This window comes from Astatotilapia calliptera, chromosome 23 (assembly GCF_964374335.1).
Source record: "Astatotilapia calliptera chromosome 23, fAstCal68.1, whole genome shotgun sequence".
Classification (NCBI taxonomy): domain Eukaryota; kingdom Metazoa; phylum Chordata; class Actinopteri; order Cichliformes; family Cichlidae; genus Astatotilapia; species Astatotilapia calliptera.
Window position 1 is genome coordinate 31,204,542 of NC_137443.1, and position 27,010 is coordinate 31,231,551.

The 27,010-nt window shown below is 39.5% G+C and overlaps 1 protein-coding gene across 18 annotated transcripts in view; it reads left to right on the top strand.

The window, feature by feature from the left end:
- LOC113015756 (dedicator of cytokinesis protein 9-like) overlaps positions 1–27,010 on the top strand; it is a 64,193-nt gene that overhangs the window by 35,301 nt on the left and 1,882 nt on the right. For 3 of the 18 annotated variants that reach the window (XM_080297840.1, XM_026157977.2, XM_080297839.1), the window contains exons 7-52: positions 247–381; positions 527–701; positions 971–1,029; positions 2,446–2,520; positions 2,617–2,757; positions 3,406–3,750; positions 3,841–3,923; positions 4,503–4,625; positions 4,718–4,797; positions 4,893–5,080; positions 5,647–5,712; positions 6,351–6,443; positions 6,979–7,090; positions 7,263–7,381; positions 8,106–8,192; positions 8,303–8,392; positions 8,536–8,651; positions 8,825–8,894; positions 8,981–9,106; positions 9,495–9,566; positions 9,643–9,789; positions 10,016–10,099; positions 10,191–10,302; positions 10,395–10,573; positions 10,724–10,837; positions 10,978–11,089; positions 11,323–11,453; positions 12,592–12,706; positions 12,789–12,855; positions 13,401–13,448; positions 13,909–14,045; positions 16,588–16,703; positions 16,779–16,916; positions 17,052–17,234; positions 17,414–17,527; positions 17,774–17,989; positions 18,090–18,147; positions 18,337–18,468; positions 19,312–19,418; positions 19,567–19,689; positions 19,833–19,946; positions 23,540–23,686; positions 25,327–25,537; positions 25,917–26,107; positions 26,207–26,307; positions 26,480–26,618. In XM_080297840.1, coding sequence (XP_080153966.1) covers positions 247–381; positions 527–701; positions 971–1,029; positions 2,446–2,520; positions 2,617–2,757; positions 3,406–3,750; positions 3,841–3,923; positions 4,503–4,625; positions 4,718–4,797; positions 4,893–5,080; positions 5,647–5,712; positions 6,351–6,443; positions 6,979–7,090; positions 7,263–7,381; positions 8,106–8,192; positions 8,303–8,392; positions 8,536–8,651; positions 8,825–8,894; positions 8,981–9,106; positions 9,495–9,566; positions 9,643–9,789; positions 10,016–10,099; positions 10,191–10,302; positions 10,395–10,573; positions 10,724–10,837; positions 10,978–11,089; positions 11,323–11,453; positions 12,592–12,706; positions 12,789–12,855; positions 13,401–13,448; positions 13,909–14,045; positions 16,588–16,703; positions 16,779–16,916; positions 17,052–17,234; positions 17,414–17,527; positions 17,774–17,989; positions 18,090–18,147; positions 18,337–18,468; positions 19,312–19,418; positions 19,567–19,689; positions 19,833–19,946; positions 23,540–23,686; positions 25,327–25,537; positions 25,917–26,107; positions 26,207–26,307; positions 26,480–26,618 — 5,691 coding nt within the window. Of the gene's footprint in view, positions 1–246; positions 382–526; positions 702–970; positions 1,030–2,445; positions 2,521–2,616; positions 2,758–3,405; positions 3,751–3,840; positions 3,924–4,502; positions 4,626–4,717; positions 4,798–4,892; positions 5,081–5,646; positions 5,713–6,350; positions 6,444–6,978; positions 7,091–7,262; positions 7,382–8,105; positions 8,193–8,302; positions 8,393–8,535; positions 8,652–8,824; positions 8,895–8,980; positions 9,107–9,494; positions 9,567–9,642; positions 9,790–10,015; positions 10,100–10,190; positions 10,303–10,394; positions 10,574–10,723; positions 10,838–10,977; positions 11,090–11,322; positions 11,454–12,591; positions 12,707–12,788; positions 12,856–13,400; positions 13,449–13,908; positions 14,046–16,587; positions 16,704–16,778; positions 16,917–17,051; positions 17,235–17,413; positions 17,528–17,773; positions 17,990–18,089; positions 18,148–18,336; positions 18,469–18,544; positions 18,669–19,311; positions 19,419–19,566; positions 19,690–19,832; positions 19,947–23,539; positions 23,687–25,326; positions 25,538–25,916; positions 26,108–26,206; positions 26,308–26,479; positions 26,619–26,943 lie in introns of those variants that run through there. The other 15 variants (XM_026157996.2, XM_026157987.2, XM_026157995.2 and 12 more) reach the window with 10 other exon arrangements.

A 27,010-nucleotide genomic window follows, 5' to 3' on the forward strand; every position in this document is an offset into this window, starting at 1 on the left:
GACTGAAGAAAAAAATACTCAGTGCATAATGACGGTTCAGTAACCCTACCGAACTACTTTTCCCTGCATCCTTTTTTCCCCTGTGAACATATGGAACTCAGATTAGTCTTTGTGTGTGATAGCTCAAAACTTTGCTTACTTTTTCAGTTTACCCACAAGCTTTCCCATGCTCTCTCTCCGTTCTTTAGTATTTTTTAGAGAAAATTAGTCCATTAGGAATGTTAACATTCTTTATTGTCATCATAGTCCTTCAAGAGGAGGTACTTCCATCTGGCTCAGCTGGGGGATGGGTCTTACAACCTCAACTTCTACAAGGATGAGAACACCTCCAAAGATCCCAAAGGAACCATCTTCCTTGACTCATGCATGGGAGTTGTTCAGGTAATGGTGAGCTGTGGTGGTGGTAGTGATGGTGGTTAAACTGAATGCAGCAAAAGGAAAGTTAGCATTCTGTTAGCTGTCCACTGGAAACAAAAAGATTAAAACCACTTTTACAGAAGCTGTGTTTGTGTTTCTTCTCTTTTAGAACAGTAAAGTGCGTCGATTTGCCTTTGAGTTGAAGATGCAGGATAAGAGCACATTTCTGCTGGCTGCAGACAGTGAAGCAGAGATGGAGGAGTGGATCACTACCCTCAACAAGATTCTCCACAGCAGCTTTGAACAGGCCATGCAGGAGAAAAAAAATGGCGATCTGAATGATGGTATGTATTTTTTAACACTTTGTCTGAATTATTTATATGTTTTATTGTCTGCCTGCCTTGTGTTTGTAATTGCATTTGTTTTCATCTGATTATATTTTTTGAAGCTTGCTGCACCTGTGGGATTCTTCGATTTGCTGAAATGTACTTCTTTAACTTTATAACCCATGTTTTTACTTCCTTTCAGTTATCCTTCTGAATACAAGAGACCAATGCATTACTATGTTTTATGCAGCAGCCACAGCTAACAGACCTTATGTTGATCTCTCCAGCAGATGAGGAACATGGAAAAACAGAACTTTCCACTGGAGATTTTCAAGAAACCTTTCAGGTATCTTGTTAGTCCATCAGAAATAATATTAATGGTTGGCATGTACAGTACCAGTCCTCATACTGTGGATGTATACTGAATTTTTGATGTTTGAGAGATCACTTGGAGCCTGTCTGTATTGTAACTATGGCCTGACCATTAGGCCAGCTGTTTCAAGGATCCAGGCCTCCACATTTTCCTCTTTGTGCTTACCAAGGAAACATCCAATATAATGTGCTAGATCTCTAAAAATGGGATTTAGTAGTCTGGGATCACACTTGAGACTCTAGCACTTGTGACACTATAGCATATGCTATGAGCTCCTCTTTATGGGTGCCGGTGCTGCCTGCCCTTTTGTTGAGTCACGGTGGGGGCCCTGGGCATTGATGGAGATCTTCCTGAATGTTTGGGGATCGGTACGCAGGTGTTTACTGCTTTTTGATCTTCGCTGTTGGTTGTAGCCACTTGGTGTTTCTGGGCTGACTTTAATCTCAGAATTCTGAGATCTGTGGGGATTTCTTTGCCTTAGTTTTATGTGAACAACAACATAGTGGGAGCTACCCAGACCTCATTGTGATTCCCGATTCAGATGGAGATAGAGCTCTTCTCCGATACCCTGAAACACAACTTCAAATAAATCCTAATGGTTTGCTAACACAGAAGGCAAAGCAGTTTTACATTAAGTAATGTCTTAGCATTGCCTTTACAGGTTTTTGCATTGCCCCTAATTTAAAAGCACTGTGTTGTTAGGTACTGTATATGCTGTATAAAATGTATTTAGCCAATGTCAGTTAAATTAAAAATCTTTTGGAAGGATAAATGATCAGAATCGGAATACTTTAATAATCACTAAGGAATTAGGTATGATATTCGTTACGATGATAGTTTTCAATTCAATTCAATTCAATTTTATTTATATAGCGCCAAATCACAACATAAGTCGCCTCAAGGCGCTTCATAGATACAGAGAAAAACCCAACAATCATATGACCCCCTATGAGCAAGCACTTTGGCAACAGTGGGAAGGAAAAACTCCCTTTTAACAGGAAGAAACCTCCGGCAGAACCAGGCTCAGGGAGGGGCGGCCATCTGCTGCGACCGGTTGGGGTTTCAAAAGACGATATAATGGGGAAGTAGATGCAGAACATTGCTACACTGTGCATTTAGTGATATTTCACTAAGAGTCTGCAATATTGGTGAGAAAACCACAACAACCCTCTATGAGAAAGCACTTGGTAATAGTAAGAAGGAAGATCCAAAACTGGACCCAAGGCAAGCTTGGGAGTGAAGCAAAAGAGAAAAGACATACAGTATCAAGAGAATACTCAACTGATGCCACATCTTCAAGATCTCCAGATGTCTAAAATGGACAACATAATTTGTTTGTTACTACTTTATAATTGGAAATGCATTCTTATTTTGCTTTGTTTTTCACAGACTGCCAGAGATATTGAATCTAAGATGAGAAGTGAAGCTCGCCTCAAGCTGTTCACTCTGGACCCTGACACTCAGGTATTGTCTGATTTCTCAGTAGCATCGCTGTGACTGATATTTTTGTTGTGGCAGCAGATAATTTAAGCCTTCTGACAGCAACTCTTATTTCCACAGAAACTAGACTTTTCTGCCATTGAGCCTAATGTGCAACAGTTTGAAGAGAAGTTTGGGAAAAGAGTCCTGGTCAGCTGTCATGACCTGTTGTTTAACCTGCAGGGCTGTGTTGCTGAGAATGATGAAAGGCCAACAACTAATGTATGTATCAGTGAAAACCCAGCAGTCAAATGCAGCTGCTGGATGTGTCTGTATTTGCACACAAACTTTCAGCTTAACAGACAAATATCCTTTGGCAAATGATGGTGAGGTTTAAATCACTTAAGAAGATCACAGACAATTCAGATGACCCACTTGGCTGGCCCCCATCAAAACCCCGCAGTGTTCTCTACCATGGAAACCAGCTTTGGCCTCCTACCATGCATTAGCACCAGTCTGAGGCTGGTTTCCTGTCGTCACTCCAAGGTCTCTGTCTCTGACTCTAACACTCAACGCTCAGCTGGGACAATACAGCCATTAGCTCTTGAGCTGCTCTGAATGCATGCACACACACACAAATGGTGTTGTGTAATGGAAAAGCTTGGTGGAAAGAGTGAAAGGGAAGATAAATTACCTCAATGGTACATTTAGTCTTAATGGAAAATCAGAAGTGCATTAGGAGAATGACTATCCCTTAACCCTGGAGAACCCATGGGGTCAGATCCGACCCCATTGGTTTACTAGGGAAACCATGGGTTCAAATTTGACCCCATGGGTTCTCCAGGGTTAAATTGCAGCTTTCTTTTTACTTTTTTCTTACACTGCATCTCTGTCTCAAAACATTTTCCCTCCTGTCCTCTATCGTCAAAGGTGGAGCCGTTCTATGTGATCCTGTCCCTCTTTGACGTCCAGAACAACAGAAAGATCTCGGCCAACTTCCATGTGGATCTCAACCACCCTTTGGTTCGACAGATGACATCCAGTCATGGTAGTGGATCCAACCAGCAAATCAGTGGCAGCAGTAATGATAGTGTTTTGGAACACAGGTTAGCTAGTGGGCTCCCAGAGGGGGCTGTCCGGTATCCCAAACAGGGTATATTCTCAGTCACCTGCCCCCATCCAGAAATCTTCCTAGTGGCCAGGATTGAGAAGGTCCTACAGGGAGGGATCGCCCATTGCACTGAACCCTACATGAAGAGCTCTGACTCTGCTAAGGTACATTTATATGAAGATGAGGATATGAAGTGTATTTTTCTTGTCTTATGCTGGTAATTGCCAAAATAAATCCCCTGTTTTCTTGTGTAGATGGCTCAAAAGGTGCTAAAGAATGCCAAGACAGCTTGCGGCCGACTGGGCCAGTACAGGATGCCATTTGGCTGGGCTGCAAGGTATAAAGCCACCTTATACTTAAACCATCAATTTACCTATTCAATTCAGTGTTAGATGATAGTCTTGATCTCAGGTTGCAGAAGCCGTCACTCAGTGAGATGCTGGTGTATATAATACCATCAAAGACAGTCCCTGGTGCTGATCTAAATGTGTGATGAGAGAGGGCTTATAACAAACAACTGCTCACCTCTCGTGTTATGCCTTCATGGGTTGGAAATAGGAGACGATAAGTAGTCTGGTTTCTTTAAAAAATGTAATCCAGCTATGAGTTTATACATATTTTATGTACAATATTAATGGTAGGTGGAGGGTTGTTTTGTTTTTGCTTTGAGGATTTGTGGATTTTGTTAACTTTGGCTTGACTTGCTAGTATAACGCTGTTCCTGTTTCTAATGTTGTTGTAGTTGAGGAAAATAGGGAGTTATAGTTGAAATACAGCAACCAAACCAGGTGAAAAGTGTGACTAAAGGAAAGACTTTCTATAGGAACACACGTTATTAAACCAGTATTGTGGAACTTAGATGTGCTCATCAGTAATTTCACTTATTTTTATTTTTTGGGTGTGTCTATCTCCCCAGGCCTGTGTTTAAAGATGCATCAGGCACTTTAGACAAAAGTGCACGATTCTCAGCTCTTTACAGACAGGACAGCAGCAAGCTGTCAGATGAGGACATGTTCAAACTGCTTACCGACTTCAGAAAGTACGTTCTTTCTCTTATCTAGTCACTTGTTTCTCTGTAACATGTTTTGATACAGTTTTGCAAAAAATTATTTGTTTCTTTGTTCCCAACAGACCAGAGAAAATGGCTAAGCTCCCTGTGCTCTTAGGGAACTTGGATGTAACAGTTGACAGTGTGCCCCCAGATCTAACCAGTAAAATCTTCAAATTTATAACATAACTTCTGAGTATCTATTTACAGTTATCAAATTGTATCCACAAGGATTCTGACTATCATTCCTTCCTGTAGATTGTGTCACTGCCTCCTACATCCCTGTGGGGAACTTTGAAGGAAACGGGCAAAGCAGTGCTCTTCTGGAAGTGGAGGAGTTTGTGCCCTGTATTGCTAAGTGTTCCCAACCATTCACCATCTATAAAAACCACCTTTATGTCTATCCAAAACACCTCAAGTACGATGGGCAGAAATGCTTTGCTAAGGTACTCACAACAAGGCTGCATCAAAATAACTAATAATACAAGATACCTTTGATTTTGAGCTGTTGGTCGATGCATGACCCTCACAAACACTGCTTCATCTTTTAAAGAGAAACTTCTAAGACAAATCATTTTAGGAAATAAATGGTTTTGTTTGGCAGATATTCTGTTTAGCCTATGAAACTAACTGGGATCTCTTTCAAGCTCTTCCAGTCAAGCTGCAGAGCTGGATAGTTATCATAATGCACAGCAGCTGCTTCTGATTAGTGCATCAATACAAGATTGTTACATTTACTTTCACTAAGTCAGCTCCAAACAGGAAACCGACCGATCTTATTTCCCTTGCGCCTTCTTACTCTCTTTCAATTTATTGTGAGCTCTCAGATCTTTACAGATTTCTCCCTCCTTTTATTGTAACAAGCGGGTAAGTCTATTTCACAGTCTGAAATAGACTCAGAGAGGCAAAGTAGGAAAAGTATTTGCTGGTAAATTGCTTCTATGTGACCTGGGATATCGTGGAAATGTGTCTTACTTTTCTCTTATGTTCTATCTGTTTCTTCCCTCTTCAGGCAAGAAATATTGCTGTTTGCATTGAATTTAAGGATTCTGATGAGGATGAAGCCCAGCCGCTGAAGGTGCATTTATATGCTATATAGCATACTTCCAAGGCAGAACATAAAACTACGAGATGTAATAGAGGCATATACTTAGGTCACTTTATTTAGACACCCGGCAAGCTCTAAACAAGAAGACAAAAGACATCAACACTCAAGGGTTCACGGGTGCACTTTAGACTAATTGATGTCCTCTCCAAGAGAGGGTACTTTTCCTAAAATAGATATTAGCTAATTACAATGCACAAGCCTTGCACAGATATTATCACATTTGGCTATTTAAACAATTACTAAGCAGATCTCAAAATGTTCTCTTGCAACACTTATGTAATAATCATCATTATCATCATCTTAATCATAATAATTAATAATAGTATGGCTTTGAAGCCTTTATTCTTTGACTTGGTGTTGAATGTTAGGTCTTAACTTAAATCTGCTTTGTATTGACTACAGACTAGTTTGTTTTGACTTGGGTTTCTTTGCCTTGACTTAGAATTAATCTTAGGGCTTTGCAATCTTGACTTTGGATTGTTCATCTTGACAGCTCAAACTAGCTGATAAACCAACGACCACAACATATTAAACCACACGATGAGCATGACAAGATATCCGCCTGTCCTCACATGATTTCTTGCTCCTACTTTTTGAATCTACTGCAGTGCATCTATGGCTGTCCTGGAGGGCCTCTATTTACTAAGCAGGCATATGCAGCAGTCCTCCACCATCAGCAGAACCCTGAGTTTTATGACGAGGTATTTCTCTGCTCATGTTATTCACAATCAGAGTTTAATAGATACAATGGCTTAATAGGGCTGCATGTCATATCAAGAGGGTCCTGAGTTTGCCTCCACCATCAGAGTGGAATTTGGTTCCTGGGTACTCCGGCTTCCTTCTACAGTCCAAAGACATGCAATTAGTAGGGTTTGGTGAATTGGTGATACTGTTGCCCATAGGTGTGGATGTGAGTGTGAATGATTGTCTGTCTGTATTTGTTGTCCTGTGACAAACTGGTGACCTACCCTGTGGTAGCTGGGATAGAGTTCAGTCCCTCCCACGACCCTGATATGGATAAGTGGAAGAGAGTAAATGGATGGATTAAAAATAGCTACAAACTACCAGCAGAGAGTCAGATATGTTGCACGATTAAGCAAATTTTTTTTCAAACCTTTTTGTTTTTGAAATAACAAAATACTTCTCATTGCCTCTCATGTTGCTTGAGCAAATTTGAACTCTACAACTGCAAAGCTTCTTCGGTATTAGCAAACTATGTTGTTGTGCTCTCTCTAGATAAAGATAGAGCTGCCTACTCAACTGCATGAGAAGCATCACCTTCTCTTCACCTTCTATCATGTGAGCTGTGACAGCAACAGCAAGAAGAAAGACGTGGTGGAAACTCCAGGTGGGCCATCAGTTTAAGTCACATCAACCCTCAGTGAATACGAAGCTGTTTGTGTGTGTAGCAGTTTGATTCAGATACACAGTGATTTAATATTCAAATCTTAATTCTTATGCTGCCTCTATTCCAGTACTGGTGCTATGTTAATGGTGCTGGTTTTTTTTTTAACCCTCAGTTGGCCAAGTATGGCTGCCTCTACTAAAGGATGGCAGAGTTATCACGAATGAACAACAACTTCCTGTGGCTGCCAATCTACCTGCTGGGTACCTCAGCTCCCAGGATGGTGTGAACAAGGTAAAAGACAACAACAACAAAAATGAACTTTTATTTTTTTGTAGGTAGTATGGTGTAGACTATAGATAGGTAGTGGACTAGCCTGCCACATAATTCTTTCATAATTCTTTGATTCAGCACTCTGTAGGTTGACAAGTCTCATTTCCATCAAACAGCGTGGCATCCTATCATCCTTTCATTTCTGGTGTCTTGTTTAATTTTATATATTTTGTTTGTATTTTCCTAAAGCTAATTTTAGTATCAACCAAGACAACCAAGACAGATCTGTTAAACATATCCTTATTTGACAACTAAGTGTTATTTACCTCTAGCAAGGTAAGGCCGTAAATCAAGCAGCATATGTAGACAGGAATTAACCTGCTGGGAAATGGTGAAAGGACAATGTGGGAAACCCAGGCTTCTATTCAGAATAATAAAGTGATGAATTTAGCAAGTTGAAACCCAAACATCTGCAATCAGAGGTTATACAGTAGCTATCCATCTTGCTTGAGATAGATATTGATGTAGATTGATATATGTATTGATATATGATATATGTATATTGATAGCATGGGTACTTGCCATGGAGGAACAATAATAATTAAGGCTTATTGTCAATTAATCTGTGATAAACGTTATTATATTATAAATCAGTATATGCAAAAAGAACATCACTGTGTTTATTTGTTGTACTGCAGTTTATACTTAATATCTAGTGCAGTTAATAGTTGTGTACTTGTTGCAGCACTCTGGGTTGGAGATCAAATGGGTGGATGGAGGAAAACCCCTTTTCAAAGTCTCAACTCATCTTGTATCCACAGTTAACACTCAGGTGTGTACACAAATAGCACATATATCCATGCAGTTAATGTTAGCTGCCTACTCACAACGGTTTTATAGAATAAAAAAAATCTAAACATCGATATGACATGTTTCTATTAGGATCAGCACTTGCATAACTTCTTTCACCACTGCGAAAGCATGGAGATGTCAGAACAAGCTTCGGAGGGAGAGCTTGTTAAATACCTGAAGGTATTCAGAGCTCCATTTACTTCTAATACCCTGAGGAAAATGGAACACACACTGTTGAACAATCTTTTCATCTAGCATTTAAGGGATCATGACAGGAAGAGTCCACAGTTATTGACTTTTTTCTTCTTACTTCCCTCTTAAAGAGTCTCCATGCAATGGAAGGTCACGTGATGGTAAACTTTCTGCCCACCATTCTCAACCAGCTATTCTGTGTCCTGACCAGAACCACACATGAGGATGTGGCTGTAAATGTGACCAGGCAAGACACACACACACACACACACACACACACACACACACACACACACACACACACACACACACACACACACACACACACACACACACACACACACACACAAATACATAGAACGTCTGCCTTTCAGTGCCACTTTTGAACTGTGTTTTGTTTTTATTTCATTATCTTTGTAGGGTGATGGTTCATGTGGTAGCACAGTGCCATGAAGAGGGACTTGAGCATTACCTGAGATCGTATGTCAAGGTGCTTATTGTCTTATGAATTTTATCACAATGATGATATTCACTGTTTCAGAGTCTGACACTCCCCGCCCCCTTCTCTGCACCCAGTTTGTGTTGAAGCCAGAACCCTATTCTTTCACCAATGTAAAAACTGTTCATGAGGAGCTGGCAAAAGCCATGACAGCCATTCTCAAACCATCAACAGACTTTCTGACTAGCAACAAGCTTCTAAAGGTAATTCATCTGTCAAAAGGCAATCAGCAGAAGCTAATTAAAGGAGACTTATAAAGAAAAATAAAATAATATTTTTAAACTAATCCACAAATCTTTGCAAAATGATTATTTTTTTCAATTTACCTGTAAAAAAATAAATTAAAATTAAATTAAACAACATAAATAGGTAATACATGATAGTAGATCTACAAACATTATATTCTGTTGCTATGAGTTCTACAAAATTTACATCTGTTACTGAAATTTGAGAAAATAAATGAATAAATTCTTGTTGACATATTTATGATGTCATTTTCTAGTTCCATGCAACATTCACTTTCAAAATAATTCACATTTTGTACATTCATCGTATTTCTTTCTTTCACTGACACTGTGTTCTGGGTTGCAGCACTCCTGGTACTTCTTTGAAGGTCTGGTGAAATCCATGGCTCATTATCTGATAGAGCACGGGAAGGTTAAGGTAGATCTGTTGTTAAAACCTTAAGCCATTTTCTTACAAACGTGACTCCTCCAAATCTTTTTCTTCCTATGTCCAGGTCTCCAGGAACCAGCGCTTTTCTGCATCCTACTACCATGCAGTAGAGACTCTGGTCAATATGCTCATGCCACACATCACCCAGAAATATAAGGACAATCTCGATGCAGCTCGCAATGCCAACCACAGCCTGGCAATTTTCATTAAGGTTGCCACCAGCTGATTATTTTAGTTTATATATTATATTTATGTAGAAATATATCTCAAATTTTCTTTGTTTTGAGGTTAAACATTAAAACATTTTTACTACTTATTGTTTACTACTTATTGTTTATAAAAGACTGAAATGATAAGTTAATTCAACTTCAGAAAACTAAGTGGACTTTTTTTTTTATGAATCTTCGCTCATTATATTTGTTCCCTTTTCCACACAGCGCTGCTTCACCTTCATGAACAGAGGCTTTGTATTTAAGCAGATCAACAACTACTTGAACTGCTTTGTTCCTGGAGACCCCAAGGTTAGCAGGCATAATGTCTCTAAAGATTTGATACAGGTTGTTGAAGTTAATATAAAACCCTAAAATGTACATTCTCTTATGGTTCTTATAGACCTTATATGAATTCAAGTTTGAGTTCCTGCGGGAGGTCTGCAACCACGAGCACTATGTACCTTTAAATCTGCCCATGCCTTTTTGGAAAGGGAGAATACAGAGGTTCCAGGGTAAGAAAAAACCCACAATTTGCACTGACTTCATCTGTACATTGCATCTTTTTTTGCTCTTGCCTTGTCCTGCTAATAAATGCCTGCTACAGATCTCCAGCTGGACTACTTGCTGACTGATGACTTCTGTCGAAACCACTTCCTGGTGGGACTGCTGCTCAGGGAGGTGAGTAGTGCACTTCAGGAGTCCAGAGAGATTCGTCAGATTGCCATCCAGGTGCTCAAGGGACTGATGATCAAACACACGTTTGATGACCGCTATGCTTCCAAAGTAAGTTCTGCAGCTCTTGGCCATTATCCTTCTCTTTGGCCATCTGCTGCATTTCCATAAAAGTACATGTTAGATGTAGTTTAACCAGTGACACAATAATTTTTCAATTTGACAGCTTTAAATAATTTAACTCAAGGTTTGTTGTTGCAGAGCCAGCAGGCCAGACTTGCCACTCTCTACCTCCCTCTGTTTGGCCTGCTTCAGGAAAATGTTTATAGGCTTGACATCAAAGAGTCCTTGCCTCTCGACAATCGTAATGTAAATGTAAGCCTGACACCTAGTGGTTGTAAACTGAATGGTAGCTTGCATCTGTAATGCATGCCTCAGTTCTGCAGTTTCTCTCTTTATTGTTTTTAAGTGAGAACTAGAGCACTTCACAATAGTAATTTTAGTTTCTGTCCCAGAACCCACGAGAGGACTCTCCGGTACAGACCTCTATGGTGACTCCTCAGAAACCTGGCAGCTGCATAGAGAATGCTCTCCACAAAGATGTGTTTGGGGTCATCTCTGGAACAGGTGTTTCCCTTCTTATAAGGACATTACTGAGTAATAAAAATGTGTCGAATTTAAATAATTTCAAATAAATAAAATAAAAATTGTAAATAATTTTCCAATATCATTTAAAATGAATAAACTGTATCTTTAATCATAGTTTACTGATCTTGCACCATGATCACAAATGAAAAATGTGTTTTTGTGGTTTTACTTTTGGTGAAAAACTTCTTTTTTTTTTTACGGTCCCTTTGCAGCCTCTCCTCAAAGTTCCACTACCAATGCCAGCTCAGTTCACCATGCAGACTCCAGAGGCTCTCTGGTCTCTACCGACTCTGGGAACAGCCTGCTGGGCAAGAGCAGTGACAGGACCAACTCTCTGGAAAAGGTAGGTCACCACTTGTGACATGGCAGTTCCTTAGGCACATTTGTTGTTGTTTCTTCTTGATGAAATAAAGATGAGTCAGTGGCATAGAGGAATGTTAACATCACTCTTAAAAAGTCAGACTAACCTGATTAGGATCGGGATTGATAATAAGGGTTGATTAATAAGGAGAATAAAATATTTACTGGTAGTGGAAATTCTGGCCTTATTTGAACTTTGAAAAAGATATAGTCTGCAACATAGAAAACATTTCTCAAGGTTAACAAAAACATAACTATTTGAGAACTACTCAGGTAGACTAGATTAAACCTGGACATCCATCCATCCATCCATTCACTTCCGCTTATCCTTATCCTTATATTATATGTCCTAAACCTGGACATATAATATAAAAATTGCCCCACCTCCCAGAAATATCCAGAGACGGGGAAATAAAAGCCTTGTTTCACGACACAGACTACATTACTCTGTTGGAGTCATAATAGTAACAAAGCAAAAGCAGCATCTGTAAGCTTCAAGGTCTCTTGAGATGTGTCTTTATTTTCTATTATTTTCATACCCACACCCTCCTCCCACCAGTGCTCCATCACATCCCAACTCCACCAAAAGGAGAGATCTACCAGGAGGCATTCTATCAATGTGCTCCCTTTCTCTTTTGAACCCGAACACCAAGTCGCACCTCATCTTAATCATGCAACCAAGCGGGTCACCGTGGACTTCTCTCTCCTCACTGTTCCCCTGCTTGACCTACTGCAGGACAATGACAGTGATTATAACAAGGCAGCTCCAGCCCAGAGGGTGGATGCAAATCATGAGGAAAACTTAACTTTACAAGTATTCTGTTTGACATGTGTGACCCCTTCAGAGTGTTTTTCATATTACAGAGTCTTGCAAATTTGGGATTTGTAAGATTGGCAGACCTTGTTGCTTTTTCACTTCTTTTCTTCTATGCTTTTTAAACCTGGAGTTGTTGTTACTGTCTGCAGTAGTAGACAGGTTTTTAAAGAAAGTATTTGACATTTTTCATCTTTAAAGTTTGGTTTGTTTGAGTGATGGGTTATATCTCTTAAAAGGTTGATTTTTTTCAGTACTCCAAAGATTGATAAGCAAAAGTTTTCTCTACTTTGTTTCTGTGCATCAGAATCCGTGTGCATCAGCCCTGGGCAGCACTGTGCTGCGCTCTGATAAACTGGACCAGGATGAAATCAAAAACCTGCTTATGTGTTTTCTGCATATCCTAAAGAACATGTCAGAGGGTAGGAACCATGCGATTCATATGTGATTTTGACACGTGCTATGGTCTAATAATCTAATTTCATGTAATTTCATCATACTCAGAGGCCCTATTTACTTACTGGAGTAAAGCTGCTTCCTCAGAGCTAATGGACTTCTTCACACTGATACAGTAAGTAGAGAAAGAACCTTTTTATTATTACATACATGTAAGAGTGACTGAACATTTTCTAAATAATATTTTTTCTAGATAACATAAACAAGATAGATTGTATTAGCAAGCCTTAGATGTCATAGTACGCAAATTAATGAACATTGACTTCGCTAGCGTCACTAAAAGATATTGACAAAGGGATGCTTGCGCCAGTTTGTGGACTACTGTTCTGCCTTGAGTTTAGAATTTCATTTGTTGCCATTTGGGATTTTTTTGTTTAGAGCCATAATTGATCATGTTTGTTTGCACCAGCCTGCTGGACTTTGCCATCTGCTAGTTAGCTTGACCACAAAGAACTTTCCTGGATTGAAGAGGGAATAAGACCATACCCAAACTCTGTCTGCCTTTATCATATTCTTAAGACATTTGGTGTAACATCTCGAGTTTGCAGCAACAAATCCAAGGGTTGTTTGAAGATTCCGATACAGATCCAGCTCTGCAGGGGTCAAATGGGTACTAGAAGTAATAACTTGTGAATAATAAAACCTGTGTTTTTCCTGCAGAGTCTGCCTTTATCAGTTCAGATACATGGGGAAGAGATTCATCGCCAGGTAGAGTCAATATTGTTCTGTCTGCTGATTTCTGAATTCTTGAACTTAAACTAATTTTGCCGGCATTCCATGCAATTAGTGATTCATATCTAAACAGAGACTTTTAGCGAATCTTCTGTAACTCTTTTAACTGTTGGATTTTGATTTGTTCTTTGATCTTTAACATTGCTGGCAAGTTGTTTTATGGCCCCTCCCTGGGTAAGATTGCGATCTTACATTCGCTGGTTGCTTAACAAAATGCATGACATTCTTTTTGCCTCTGTCAGTTTAAAACCACATTACATATTAGACATTTATTTATTTCATGTGTCCATGGTTTATTTTGTACAACCATTAACACCCTCCGTAAGTGATGCTTTAAAATAACAGTATTATACCCTTTTGTGTGTCTTTATTCTGACTTAGCTGTAAGTAAGTCATTCAAGCTTGAAGTTAATAGTACTTCTCCGTTTTCCAACAGGATCCATGAGGAGGCGGGGCCTGTAGGTCCTGACAGGAAATCACTGACTCTCCCTGTGTCTCGTAACAGAGCTGGGATCCTCCACGCCCGTCTGCAGCAGCTGGGATCTCTGGAGAATGCTCACACCTTTAGCAACAGTAGGCCTGCCCACCTGAAATGGATGATTAAATGGATGCTTTCCACATGTCAACAAAAAACAAATAAACATATAAATAAAAATACCCAATAATTTAGTCTAAATTTGGTAATGTAGTAATATTTGTTAGTTTATCCGACTTAGCCATCTAGTTGCCCGGCCACAATTTACTTTGTACAGTACTGGTTTAGCAAAACTTGCACATGATGATCACCTAATGGCTCTTCACCTAAACTGTCAAGGTCAAGCTCAACGTCTCTCTTTTTTTGTTTTATAGACAATAATCTATGAATTGCAATCGGTGCTGGATAAGATATGTCACTAATGATCTGGTTTTTTCCATCTGTCTTGGAATTCTGTCCCACCATTTGGCAAAACCAAAAGGAAGAATTTGTGATCGACGTTTTTTGAGTTTAGAGGTCTTGTTTGCTAATTTGATAACTAATCTTAAGGCAATGTTTTGTGTTCTTTTTGTGTTTTCAGTCAGAATTTTTTCCAAGTACAGATGTACACGATTCCTAAAAATCATCCCACATCTGTCTTAAATGTTTTGAACATGAGCAGAAACTACACATACATTTAAAGTATTACAGGTAACAAATGAAATGATCACTGATGTGATAATTATTCACCAAAACAAACGACACAGAACTCTAAGAACTTTCCATCTTCAAAAAAGATGAGGAAGTCGTTTTATTTTGTTGAATCATTAGGTAACGCTTTTATTCTCTAAAAACATTTGAAGAATGGCATAATGCCGGAATGCCGGAAACAAAGTGTTTGATGTTCCAATACTCAGGTGAAACCTACATGTAGGGTTACCAGCATATAAAAGTAAATCATTAACGAGACAGAATCAGTATGAAGGCAAAGCACACATAACAGATTTTGAGATAGCATGATGATGCATATGAGGCTATACTTTTTAAGTACACGAACTACAACTGTTCTTGTAGAAAAACACCCCTAACCTTCAAAAAATTGATTTATTAAGAGTTAACTGGGTTACAACCAAGACTATTAAACTAAAACTTCTTACGTCATTTAATTTCAGTAATAATGACACAACTGAAAATATACACATTTGTATTATTTTTATCTAGTCATTTGTAATAGCGCACTTTGATGTTTTATTTGTAATCATTTGGGCAAGAATGTACTGTATATACTTAGAGTATGTATGAAATGTTATTTCCTTCTTTCAGGTTGAATTTCAACATACTTAAGAGCAGTGTTGGTCAAGTTACTTGAAAAAAGTAATCAGTAACTAATTACTGATTACTTCCCCAAAAAAGTAATCCCGTTACTCTACTTATTTTCAAAAGTAATTAATTACTTAGTTACTTTTTAAAAACACGATTTACAACCTGAAGAGGTGATAAAGCGATAGATCTTTCAGCCCAATTCTACTTTTTCTACATAATCCATCATACAAAATTTAATCAAATGGAAAAGTCCCTTTTTAAAACTTGTTTTAGTCTTTTAACTTTATGCATCAAGCAAAAATTTTCTGCACATTCCAGCACATAAAATATATATATTTTTTGTGTTTACACTCACTCTTTCAAATAGATGGAAGTAAAACACAGCAGAAAATAAATAAAATCAAAGACTAGCGGTCCTTTTGCTCTATTTTCACCTGTGAAGCAGGAGTAGGGTAGGCGGAGGTTTACCCTGGTGCAGGTGTGCCACAGCGGTCAGTTGAAGAATCCGCGAGTTTCTCTGTGAATTTCCCATTACATCATAGTGCACTCTGTGCTTGCTCGGAAGTTTAGGGGTTTTTTTTCGCTGTAAAAAGACGTTTTCTTCCCACGCACAACGGACACTAATGTTTTTGTCACTTTTTATGGAATCAAACTTAAAGTAAGGTCAGTACTTCCACGCTTTAAACACTGCACGCTCATACTCTCTCCGCACTCGATATATTATCCATTGTTGATCTGCACACAGCTGTTGTCAGGAACGTCGCACTCGCATACATCATGGTCATGAGACATTCTCGCAAAAACAATCACGGTTTTAGTAATGCAGTAACGCAGCGTTCCTACGGTAAAGTAACGGTAATCTAATTACCGTTTTTGCTATAGTAATCCCTTACTTTACTCGTAACGCGTTACTGCATTACTGCGTTGTAACGCAGTAATGCCCATCTCTGCTTAAGAGTATACTTAAAGTACTTTTTGTGTAGCTGGGGTGAGTTGTACTGTGCTAAAATGTGGTCATGAAGCAGATGTTGCTGTAGTTAAAGTAGGATATTATTATTTTTATTTATTTTTTGGACCTAAATAATATTGTGTTTATCTGAATTAATGTAGCCATGCTTTCCCGAGCTCTTGGCGGCAACGGATTTGTCTTTTACTGACTCCTTCGTGGAGTTGGTAATGGTGACAAAATCAACAACAGGTCTGCCATACAAGCACATGGCAAATCGTTATTGGTCTTAGATTTAAATCAATAAAGCAATCAACGGTATGCACTTTTTTTTATGGCTCTAATAAAACATTATCCCTATCGGAGACGTAGCTTATGTGCTTTCTGTGCAGCGTACTCCTGTACGGAAGCAGATGTGAGCAGCCAGTGCCTTCTAGAGGCCAGTGTGTCTACAGAGGTCTGTCTCACTGTGCTGGACACACTCAACACTTTCATCATGGGGTTCAAGGTATTAACAGAGACAGCCAACATGACACCCTTTATTATCTTGCTCAGCCAATAAACTCACCTTCCCTGTTTTCAGACCCAGCTGAATTCAGATCTCGGTCACAATCCCCTGATGAAGAAGGTTTTCCAGGTGCACTTGTGTTTTCTGCAGATACCTCAGTCTGAGGCTGCTCTCAAACAGGTCTTCACCTCACTCAGGACTTTCATTTACAAGGTGAAATATCTGGCTCCATGTTTATTGACTTAACATGGTGGGACTGAATTGGGTTGTAACCCATGTGGTTGTGATTTTTTGATATCCACAAATCGACTTGAAATGACCCCACAGCTGCATTTCCATGTCCTCTAGTTCCCTTGCACCTTCTTTGATGGCCGGGCCGACATGTGTGCCTCTCTCTGCTACGAAATTCTCAAGTGCTGTAACTCCAAGCTGAGCTCCATCCGTAGCGATGCTGCCCACCTTCTCTACTTTCTTATGAAAAGCAATTTCGACTACACAGGTCGTAAATCCTTTGTACGAACACATCTGCAGGTAAGCGTTTCATTTGTGTCTGTCTAAATTTGACATTTTATATGTTTAGTTATCTTTTCTAGTCTCTTATCTACATACAATATCTATGATGTATCTGCTAACCATGTTAATGATGTATCTCTGTATTATACAGGAAGTCTTAAATGTAAGGTTCTCTTTACTTGTTGATATTCACCCAGGTGGTAATTGCTGTCAGTAAGCTGATTGCTGACGTCATCGGCATAGGGGGTATGCGCTTCCAGCAGTCTCTCTCCATCATCAACAACTATGCCAACAGTGACAAGACCATCAAGGTGAGGAATGAGAGTTTGGTAGGCAAAATAAATTACCAGGAGAACTGTTGAATAATTTTAGTTATTTCTGTCCCAAACTGGTTGATTAACACTTGGTCAGATCATACATGTAGCAATACTATCTATTACTAGGTGGCTAAATAGATACATTTCAGCCTTTCTCCTGTTTTGGGGCAAACACATTTCAGTACCCGCTTCTTGCTTTATGTAATCCTGAACATTCACTTTGTTGTTGTGCTTGGGCAGCACACGGCATTTCCTTCAGATGTGAAGGACCTAACAAAACGCATCAGGACAGTGTTGATGGCCACAGAGCAAATGAAAGAGCACGAAAATGACCCGGAAATGCTGGTAGATCTCCAATACAGCTTAGCCAAGTCCTACACCAGCACCCCTGAGCTCCGTAAAACCTGGTTGGACAGTATGGCTCGCATCCACAACAAAAATGGGGATCTTTCAGAGGTATTTTACGTCACATTGAATACCTTGACTTTTTTTCTGCAGTAAGGCATTGTTGTGTTAGCCTCTGACTCGTGACTGTGTCTGTGCTTTTCACCTGCAGGCAGCTATGTGTTACGTGCATGTTGCCGCTCTGGTGGCTGAGTATCTCTGGAGGAAAGGTAAGTTGAGGATATAATGTAAGGTCTCCTGGCAGTTAACTATTTGAACTCCAACATGTTTTTATGATCCTCATTTACAGAAGCCATAAAATGAATCTCTGATAAACATTACAGCAGTAGAGGAACATTATCCTGGAGAGATTGATTGATAAACTCAATAAAGCCTATCAACTCTCTTGTTGTTTTCAGATGAAAGATTTATGGAACGTGATAAAAAGCTATATGTCCGAGCTGGGGATGTCTGCAATCGAAATTGTAAATTGTATACACTGCAAATTCCTCCAACTCTAAAACCATCAATAATTGTAAAAAATAAACAGTGTGAGTCATATTCCTTCATCGTTATCCTTCAAGTTTATGGTTCTGTGCCGTGTTTTTGCTGCCCTCTTCTTGACAGAGAACTCAGATGTTGTTCCTGGGAAGTGCTTTAGTTACCACTGGGACTACTGTTGCCTTCACCCTTCACGTCTCTCTCTCTCTTACTACACACACAAAAGTGGAAGAAACGTGGCTGATAATTAGTGAGTGTCACAACCAGGATGAAAGAACAAACAAAGGTCCACGAGTACATCAGGAATTTATCTGCAACTGATAGTGTGCTTAGTGAATACCTCGGGCAGCAGAAGCCCAACAAAGAAGAGCAGGAAGGAGAGAGGAACCATCAGGGAAGGGCAGGCCCCTGCATGGCATGTACCACTGGCTGATACTAACAAATCCTACCAAATCCTAAAAGCTGGACTGAAAGACAACACAGAGTGTTGACAACAAATCATGGCAGCACGGGAACAAGCTCTGAGCACAAGATTCATAGAGGCCCGGCCTATTACACCAGGCAAGACCCCAGGCGCAGGCTGTGCAAAGATGCCCCTGAGACAGTCTAGCACATAACAGCATGTTAAATCTCTAAAATCCTGTAAGTTGTGGGGTCTCCATGGATCAGACTTGTTTGTCCAGCACATCCCACAAGATCCGCTTGGACTGAGATCTTGCCAACCTCAAACCATTCCTGAACTATTTTTGCATCATGGCAGGGCACATTATCCATGGCCATAGCCAACCGGGAATATAATTTCTATGACAGGGTTGACATGTCAGTGGTGATAGTTTTATGCTTGATCAGTGTATGGTTCTACTGGACCTCTCTGTGTACCTTTTTTATGCCAGGCATGTTCAGGCAGGGCTGCTCAGCTTTCCGTGTCATCACTCCGAACATTGACGAGGAAGCAGCCATGATGGAGGATGTTGGGATGCAGGATGTTCACTTCAGTGAGGTCAGACTTTGTTTCGATCTTTTCTGAATGTCAGCCTATAGAATGTCCTTTTAAAATTAGTCATTGGCTTCAGGAATATTTTTTGGCAGTAACATTAGTCCCACTTCTCAGTGTCTTTTCTAAAGATAAGATAATTGTTTGTGTTCAGGAGGTGCTGATGGAGCTTTTGGAGGAGTGTGCTGATGGCCTCTGGAAGGCAGAGCGTTATGAGCTCATTGCTGATGTCTATAGGCTCATCATTCCCATTTATGAACAGCGCAGAGACTTTGAGGTGAGCTGCACACTGAGCACAAGTTATAGACAAAGTGTGAATTGTTCTGTTCTGTTTATATAATGCCAATTCACAACAACAGTTTGTAAATAAAAACATCTGCGTGACAGTTATTGCAATTTGTTTTTGAATTTGTCAAACAGAAACTGGCACACCTGTATGATACACTCCACCGTGCGTATACTAAAGTGATGGAAGTAATGCATTCTGGCAAGAGACTGCTTGGCACATACTTCAGAGTGGCCTTTTTTGGACAGGTAAGTTTACAAAATAAAAAGTAAATATATATGATAATAATTAAAATTTTCAGTTCAGCTTAAATTTGACTCAGTCCACAGTTTTCATAAAAGCATGGTGTTTATCTTATTGTTTTTTGCAGTACAGTACCACATACACACATACACTCTCTGATACAGCTGAACCTTTGAATCTAAGTGGAACGCTACTATTTTTTTAATTGAGATTTCTCTTCTTTTCCCTTTCCTTTTAAGGCTGCGGTAAGTGAATAGAGGAGTCCTCCTCTATGTCAGTGCCTTTTTACGTTGTTTAAGGGCTAATGAGTATTTGTAAAATTACTATCAAGTATCTGTAGATTTTTAAGCTTTTGTTGCTTCATGATTTTTTTTGACCAGTAGTGGATAAAACATGGTTACTTAGTCACAAAACAATAGCTGTTGTGTGACTTTTATATCATTTTATCTCTTTTCTGTTTCATTTGCAAATCCAGAAACTCATCCTTTTTTCAGTCATATGTGATCCCATTGTGATTTTTCCCCTGAAAGTTTCTTTTGATTAATTGATGAAGCCTTTCCAACTATTACTTTTATACAAATAAACCACAGTGTAACTGTTACGCATGTATGAATATATTAAATTAAATAGATTGTATCTGTTTGACTCGGTAGTGATCAGCTAATGTTTGCTGTGTTTGATAACTTTCTGTATATAATGACAATCACTTAAAGTGGACCTATTGCTCATATGTATATATGTATATATATATATGGGCGGTTAATCCTTCAAGCTCCGGTCCTCTACCAGAGGCCTGGGAGCTTGAGGGTCCTGCGCAGTATCTTAGCTGTTCCCAGGACTGCGCTCTTCTGGACAGAGATCTCCGATGTTGTTCCCGGGCTCTGCTGGAGCCACTCGCCTAGCTTGGGAGTCACTGCACCTAGTGCTCCAATTACCACTGGGACCACCGTTACCTTCACCCTCCACATCTTCTCGAGCTCTTCTCTGAGCCCTTGGTATTTCTCAAGCTTCTCGTGTTCCTTCTTCCTGATGTTGCTGTCATTCGGAACCGCTACATCGATCACTACGGCCGTCTTCTTCTGTTTGTCTACCACCACTATGTCCGGTTGGTTAGCCACCACCATTATGTCCGTCTGTATCTGGAAGTCCCACAGGATCTTAGTTCGGTCATTTTCCACCACCCTTGGGGGCATCTCCCATTTTGACCTCGGGACTTCCAGGTTATACTCGGAACGTCATAACCAAGTGGCCGACATAGTGTACAGGAACATCTGTGCCATGTATGCCTTGCCTGCTAGCATCTTGCACCCTGCTGTTATGTGCTGGATTGTCTCTGGGGCATCTTTACACAGCCTGCACCTGGGGTCTTGCCTGGTGTGATAGACCCCAGCTTCTATGGATCTTGTGCTCAGTGCTTGTTCCTATGCTGCCATGATTAGTGCCTCTGTGCTGTCTTTCAGTCCAGCTTTGTCCAGCCACTGGTAGGATTTCTGGGTATCAGCCACCTCCTCTATCTGCCAGTGGTACATACTGTGCAGGGGCCTGTCCTTCCATGATGGTTGTATGTAGGGCTGCTCAATTAATCGAATTTTAATCACGATTACGATCTGGGCTTTCAACGATCATTAAAAATGACTGAGCCGATTATTAGCCCCTCCCTCATGCTTTACTCTCGCGCTGCTCCATGTGGCAAATCAAGCGCACTGCTCTGCATTTCGAACACACGTCACAACAATTAAGAGGACCCGAGGGAAGCTCGGAAAGCTAAGCAGAAGTTATTTGGAGAAGAGTGGACTGCCGTTGGTTGAAAAGAGAGGTAAAAAAAAAAAACTTAAGTGGTGTGGAAACATTATGGCTTCGCGGAGTCAGACGTGGATCAAGTAGACACAGTGTGTAAACTTTGCTATGGTGTCGTAGCTGCACCACAGAGCAACACTGCAAAGTTCACATTTTTCATTTATTTCTTATATTGCAAACATTTGCACTGTTATCAGTATTTGCACACTATTTTATATTATTTTTTAAAGTCATTATTCAATACATTGTTATTGTTAAACCTTTAAAGCCGGTCAGAGCAGCATGCTCGTTTTGTGTAACTATTTTTAAATCCCTGTAGAACCTGAACGCTAAGCTAGCACAATAAATTTTTTTCCATATGAAACCAGAGGAGTTGTACTTACTTCTTATGCCATCAGCTTGTCCTCGGTCACGGTTTCCTTCCACATATAGCTTTGCAAAAATTGCATAAAAAGAGCTTGCAGGAACAAAAACATAATATTCCAGAAACACGCTTTGCCGATCCAATCAGCTGTTCTTAACACTTCCCACATTGAAAAAGACATCAACGTGAACTATCGCAAGTGACATCATTTTTGCGGAAAATGTAGTTTTTTACTTGTAGGCCTTAGAACTCGAATTGCACTGCTGGAAATAGTTTATTTTGATGCACATTCTTTGCAAATTTGCATCATAGGATTGTTTTTTTGTTTTTCCTGCAGTATATAAAAATTGCTGTATCTCCAAAAATAAAACTATGAAGACACTCAAAATAAATTTCCTGTTGTTGTAAACTATTTTTTGCAACTTTTTTGTATTTAAAGTTTTGAGGGATAAACCTCTTAAATTTCTCCAAGTAGAAATATATGTAAAAACAAAAACGATTTTCAATTTTTTTGTAGTTTATTGCACTTTTTTGCAATTAATGTAGTTACTATGGACTTAATGCATACACATTTTTAAAATATGGGCTATAACAGTTGTATTGATGTATAGCAACTTGAAATGCTCCCACAAATGGCACTACAGCATGTAAAAAAAATAATATAAGCTCTGGCGGACGAAATAAATATTGTCAAATAATCGTGATCTCAGTTTCAGTGAAAATAATCGTGATTATCATTTTTGCCGTAATCGAGCAGCCCTAGTTGTATGTATGTATGTGTGTGTGTATGTGTGTGTGTGTGTGTGTGTGTGTTTATGCCCGCCCCTCCCAGAGCCTGGTTCTGCTGGAGATTTCTTCCTGTTAAAAGGGAGTTTTTCCTTTCCACTGTCGCCAAAGTGCTTGCTCATAGGGGGTCATATGATTGTTGGGTTTTTCTCTGTATGTATTATTGTAGGATCTACCTTACAATACAAAGCGCCTTGAGGTGAATGTTGTTGTGATTTGGCGCTGTATAAATAAAACTGAATTGAATTGGTGTGGCTCAGGTGGTTGACAGGTCATCTACCAACTGGAAGCTTGGTGGATCAATCTCGGGCCTTGGTTACAATCCTGAGTTTCTCCGAATGTGTCCATTGGCACGTCATTTAGCATGACAATGCTAAACAGTGTTTATGCATACATAAAGGGCTATATGAATGTTTGTGTCACTGGCTTTGAGTGCTCAATTTACGTATGTCATTGTTAACACCTTTAAACAAATACAGACTGCTTCATACATCTTGTAATTGAAAGAATAAATCCACCATCAAGTCATACAATAAGGAGACAGTGCAATACTAACAATGTGGAGCTTGAAATGAGCACAATAGGTCCACTTTAGTGCACAGATATTTTCTTTAACCATCTTATTTCAGTTTTGATCTTTCCGTTTTGCAGGGGTTCTTTGAGGATGAGGATGGAAAAGAATACATCTACAAGGAGCCAAAGTTCACTCCACTGTCTGAAATTTCCCAGAGGCTCCTGAAGCTATACTCTGACAAATTTGGCCAAGAAAATGTCAAGATTATTCAGGACTCTGGCAAGGTGTGATCACATTCTTGTATGTTTGGATGACAGTATGATAGACCTTAGTAACTGTGCAATAATCTTGAGAAAACGTTATTGTAGGTTTGACGTACACATTGCATTCAGAGAATTCACAATGAATCCGGTTGTTCAGTCTGACGTCACTAGCCGTGTCTGGACCTAAACTCCGCTGCAGGTCCATATATCAAACGATCACTGTGGCATTACTGAGAGTTGAAAAACTGTCTAAAGTCTTTCATCTGTAATAAAATGATCAGCGTTCTGCTCTACCAGGTGTAACAATTGAGTTAAATATCCAGGCATCCATGAAAACGGAATTTATGACATTTAACGGAGTTAGAAGTTAGCAGGGAGTTAGCTTGCTAGCTTCTATCTAAATACAATATAGCATGTCCTGACTGCGGGGTTTGGGAAACAAATTAAAACGTACAGCTCTGTTATCACTTCCAGCATAAATGAAGACAGAAAACTAAAAAGCAGTGACGTTTGTAGGGTTACTGAAGTTGGGCTAGCTGGTATATAATGATGTGCTACGTGACCGCTAGCGACACAGCTATGTTAGCATAATATAAACAAGCTAACCTTTTTTCCACTCGATAAAAGTTAACGTGAGTGTTCTCGGTGGTCACGAACAAATGTAATCGCATGGCAGGATGCTATAAAAGGACCAAACTTCAGCCAGGAGAACAACTGAGATAATCCATCCATAATACGAGGTTAGTCATTCGTATACTGCTGCATGGGCTGGGCTGTAGTTACATCCTAAGGTGTTAAAAACTGAGCTTAAATAAATGATTAGCGGTAATAAAAGCCAAGGGAGGTCAACAGTGATCACTGACTGTTTTAGGAGCTTTTTGAGATCAAATAGAAGAAAATACATAACATTAAACATGTTAACAACACAAAAGCCATATTAAACGCAGACTACTTTAGACCCGGAAGTAGGATTCGTTGCGTCATCACTGAACAACCGGATATATGAAGTCTTAAATGTGTTTTTGAATTTTTGGCTTCACATAGGAGACAAACCTCGTTCTCCTGCATGAATACATTTTCACCTATTCATCCACTACAATGTACTTTGTTGCTTGTTTATGCTATATCTCCTGGTAACCTAAGCCCCAAAGGCAACCCCCCCTCCCCTCTCCACCACTGTGAATGTTTGTATTGAAAGCCCATAACTATGACAACTGTTGATGAGCCTCAATCTGATTTTGGGTCACATACCACATGCTGAGGGTTACTTTTGAAGTGCTGAAATGACTAGACCCATCTTGCTTAAGAATTATATGAATTCTAAAAAAAATCTCAATTTTTTAAAGTTAACCTTTTGATTTATTTTCAGCTTGCACTAACTTGACTTGTGAATGTTATTTTTTTTGCCAGTATAACCTGTAACCTCAAAAAAAAATGAAGTTGTGTAGCTGCCAATACCTTTGTTAAAATGTTAACATGAGAGCATACAAAGCCAGTTGGGAAGAAATCAAATTTAATATATACCTTTTATATGTCAACTGCTATTGGGAAATACCGTTACTGGTTGGTTAACACACTAATTTATTTTCATGTAAGCTTATATAAATATTATGGATTGAACACAAATAAAATATGTTGAAAAACTTCTTCTGCATCCACAGGTGAATCCGAAAGATCTGGACTCAAAGTACGCCTATATCCAGGTAACTCACGTCACGCCCTACCTCGACGAAAAGGAGCTGGAGGACAGGAGGACAGACTTTGAGAAGAGTCACAACATCTGGCGCTTTGTGTTTGAAACACCGTTCACAATGTCAGGCAAAAAGCAGGGCGGGGTGGAAGAGCAATGTAAACGGCGGACTGTTCTCACCAGTATGTCATACAATCATGGAAACTATTTGTAAATGTAGAGTAGATTAACCAAAGTTTAATTATATCTTCCTGATTGTCAGCTGTTATTGTTGATTACAATTGCCTGTGTCTCACTTTAGTGCAAATCACTTAAAAAATTATGTAGATGAATTTAGTTCTGTTTCATTAGTGTACCAGTAAGTTCAGCTCTTACGGTGCCTTATTAATAATTATGCTAACCGATTTGGCTATAGTGGAGACTCCGCTGTGGCCATTTACAGTGTTTAGTATCCTGGTTATCAGCATTACTGTGGAATCTACTGTTTCTGTGTTCAAAGGACATTTTTATGTTGCTGCTAACAACAGATATTTTTTCTCTTCCAATCCTGTGTTCACTCAGCCACCCACTGTTTCCCATACGTAAAGAAGCGTATAGCAGTCATGTACCAACACCAAACCGACCTGAGCCCCATAGAAGTGGCCATAGATGAGATGAGTGCCAAGGTGAATGAGTTGCAACAGCTGTGCTCGGCCTCTGAAGTGGACATGATACGCCTGCAGCTCAAGCTCCAAGGCAGCATCAGTGTTCAGGTAGAGTCAAAATCACAAGGTTATAATCATTTTTACTTTATCAATAATTATTTTATTCCTTTAATCTAGAATTAACAGTCTTTGATTTTGATTTTCCAGGTAAATGCTGGTCCTCTTGCTTATGCCAGAGCCTTCCTAGACAGCAGCAGTGCCAAGAAATATCCAGACAACAAAGTCAAACAGCTCAAAGAGGTCTTTAGGTACTGACAGAAAACCTTCTTCCCACACACTATAACATACCCAATATTACTATGATTACATTGTGCCTTAGTGAGCTTGGCTACAGAGGTTGGATGCTTGTCTTTCTGTATTGCATATTACTATTTTGCGCTTGTTGCTTTGCTTTGAGTTTTTTCATGCCTCTCTTTTCAGGAAGTTTGTGGACGCCTGCGGTCAAGCGCTTAGCGTTAATGAGCGGCTGATTAAAGAAGACCAGCAAGAGTATCATGATGAGATGAAGGCCAACTACAGGAATCTGACGAGGGAGCTGTCGAACATCATGCACGAACAGGTGGAAACACTGAAGAATGATGAATGATCACAGCATGTGATGGCTCTGAGATGTGATGGCTCATAAATACTAAATATTTTATTTATAAAGTTTTGTTCCGTGTGAAGAATCAAGTTGCACCTGATCTGTCAGATTTTATTTGTATTCACATCTGCATGCTTCATCTACACTTATCTACACATATATTTTGTTATGAGGGTGTTTGTCAATGTGTAATTTTATATTTAATTGCATGACAAAAAGTGCTGTCCTGTGCTGCAGTTCTTTTACTCTAACCTTTACTAACCATGTTTCCTATCTCCTTTATTTATGCTGTCATGAGCAGCTTGGATGGTAATAATGATTGTGTCATTGAATAAAGTAACTATTTACACTGTAAAAGATTTATAGAC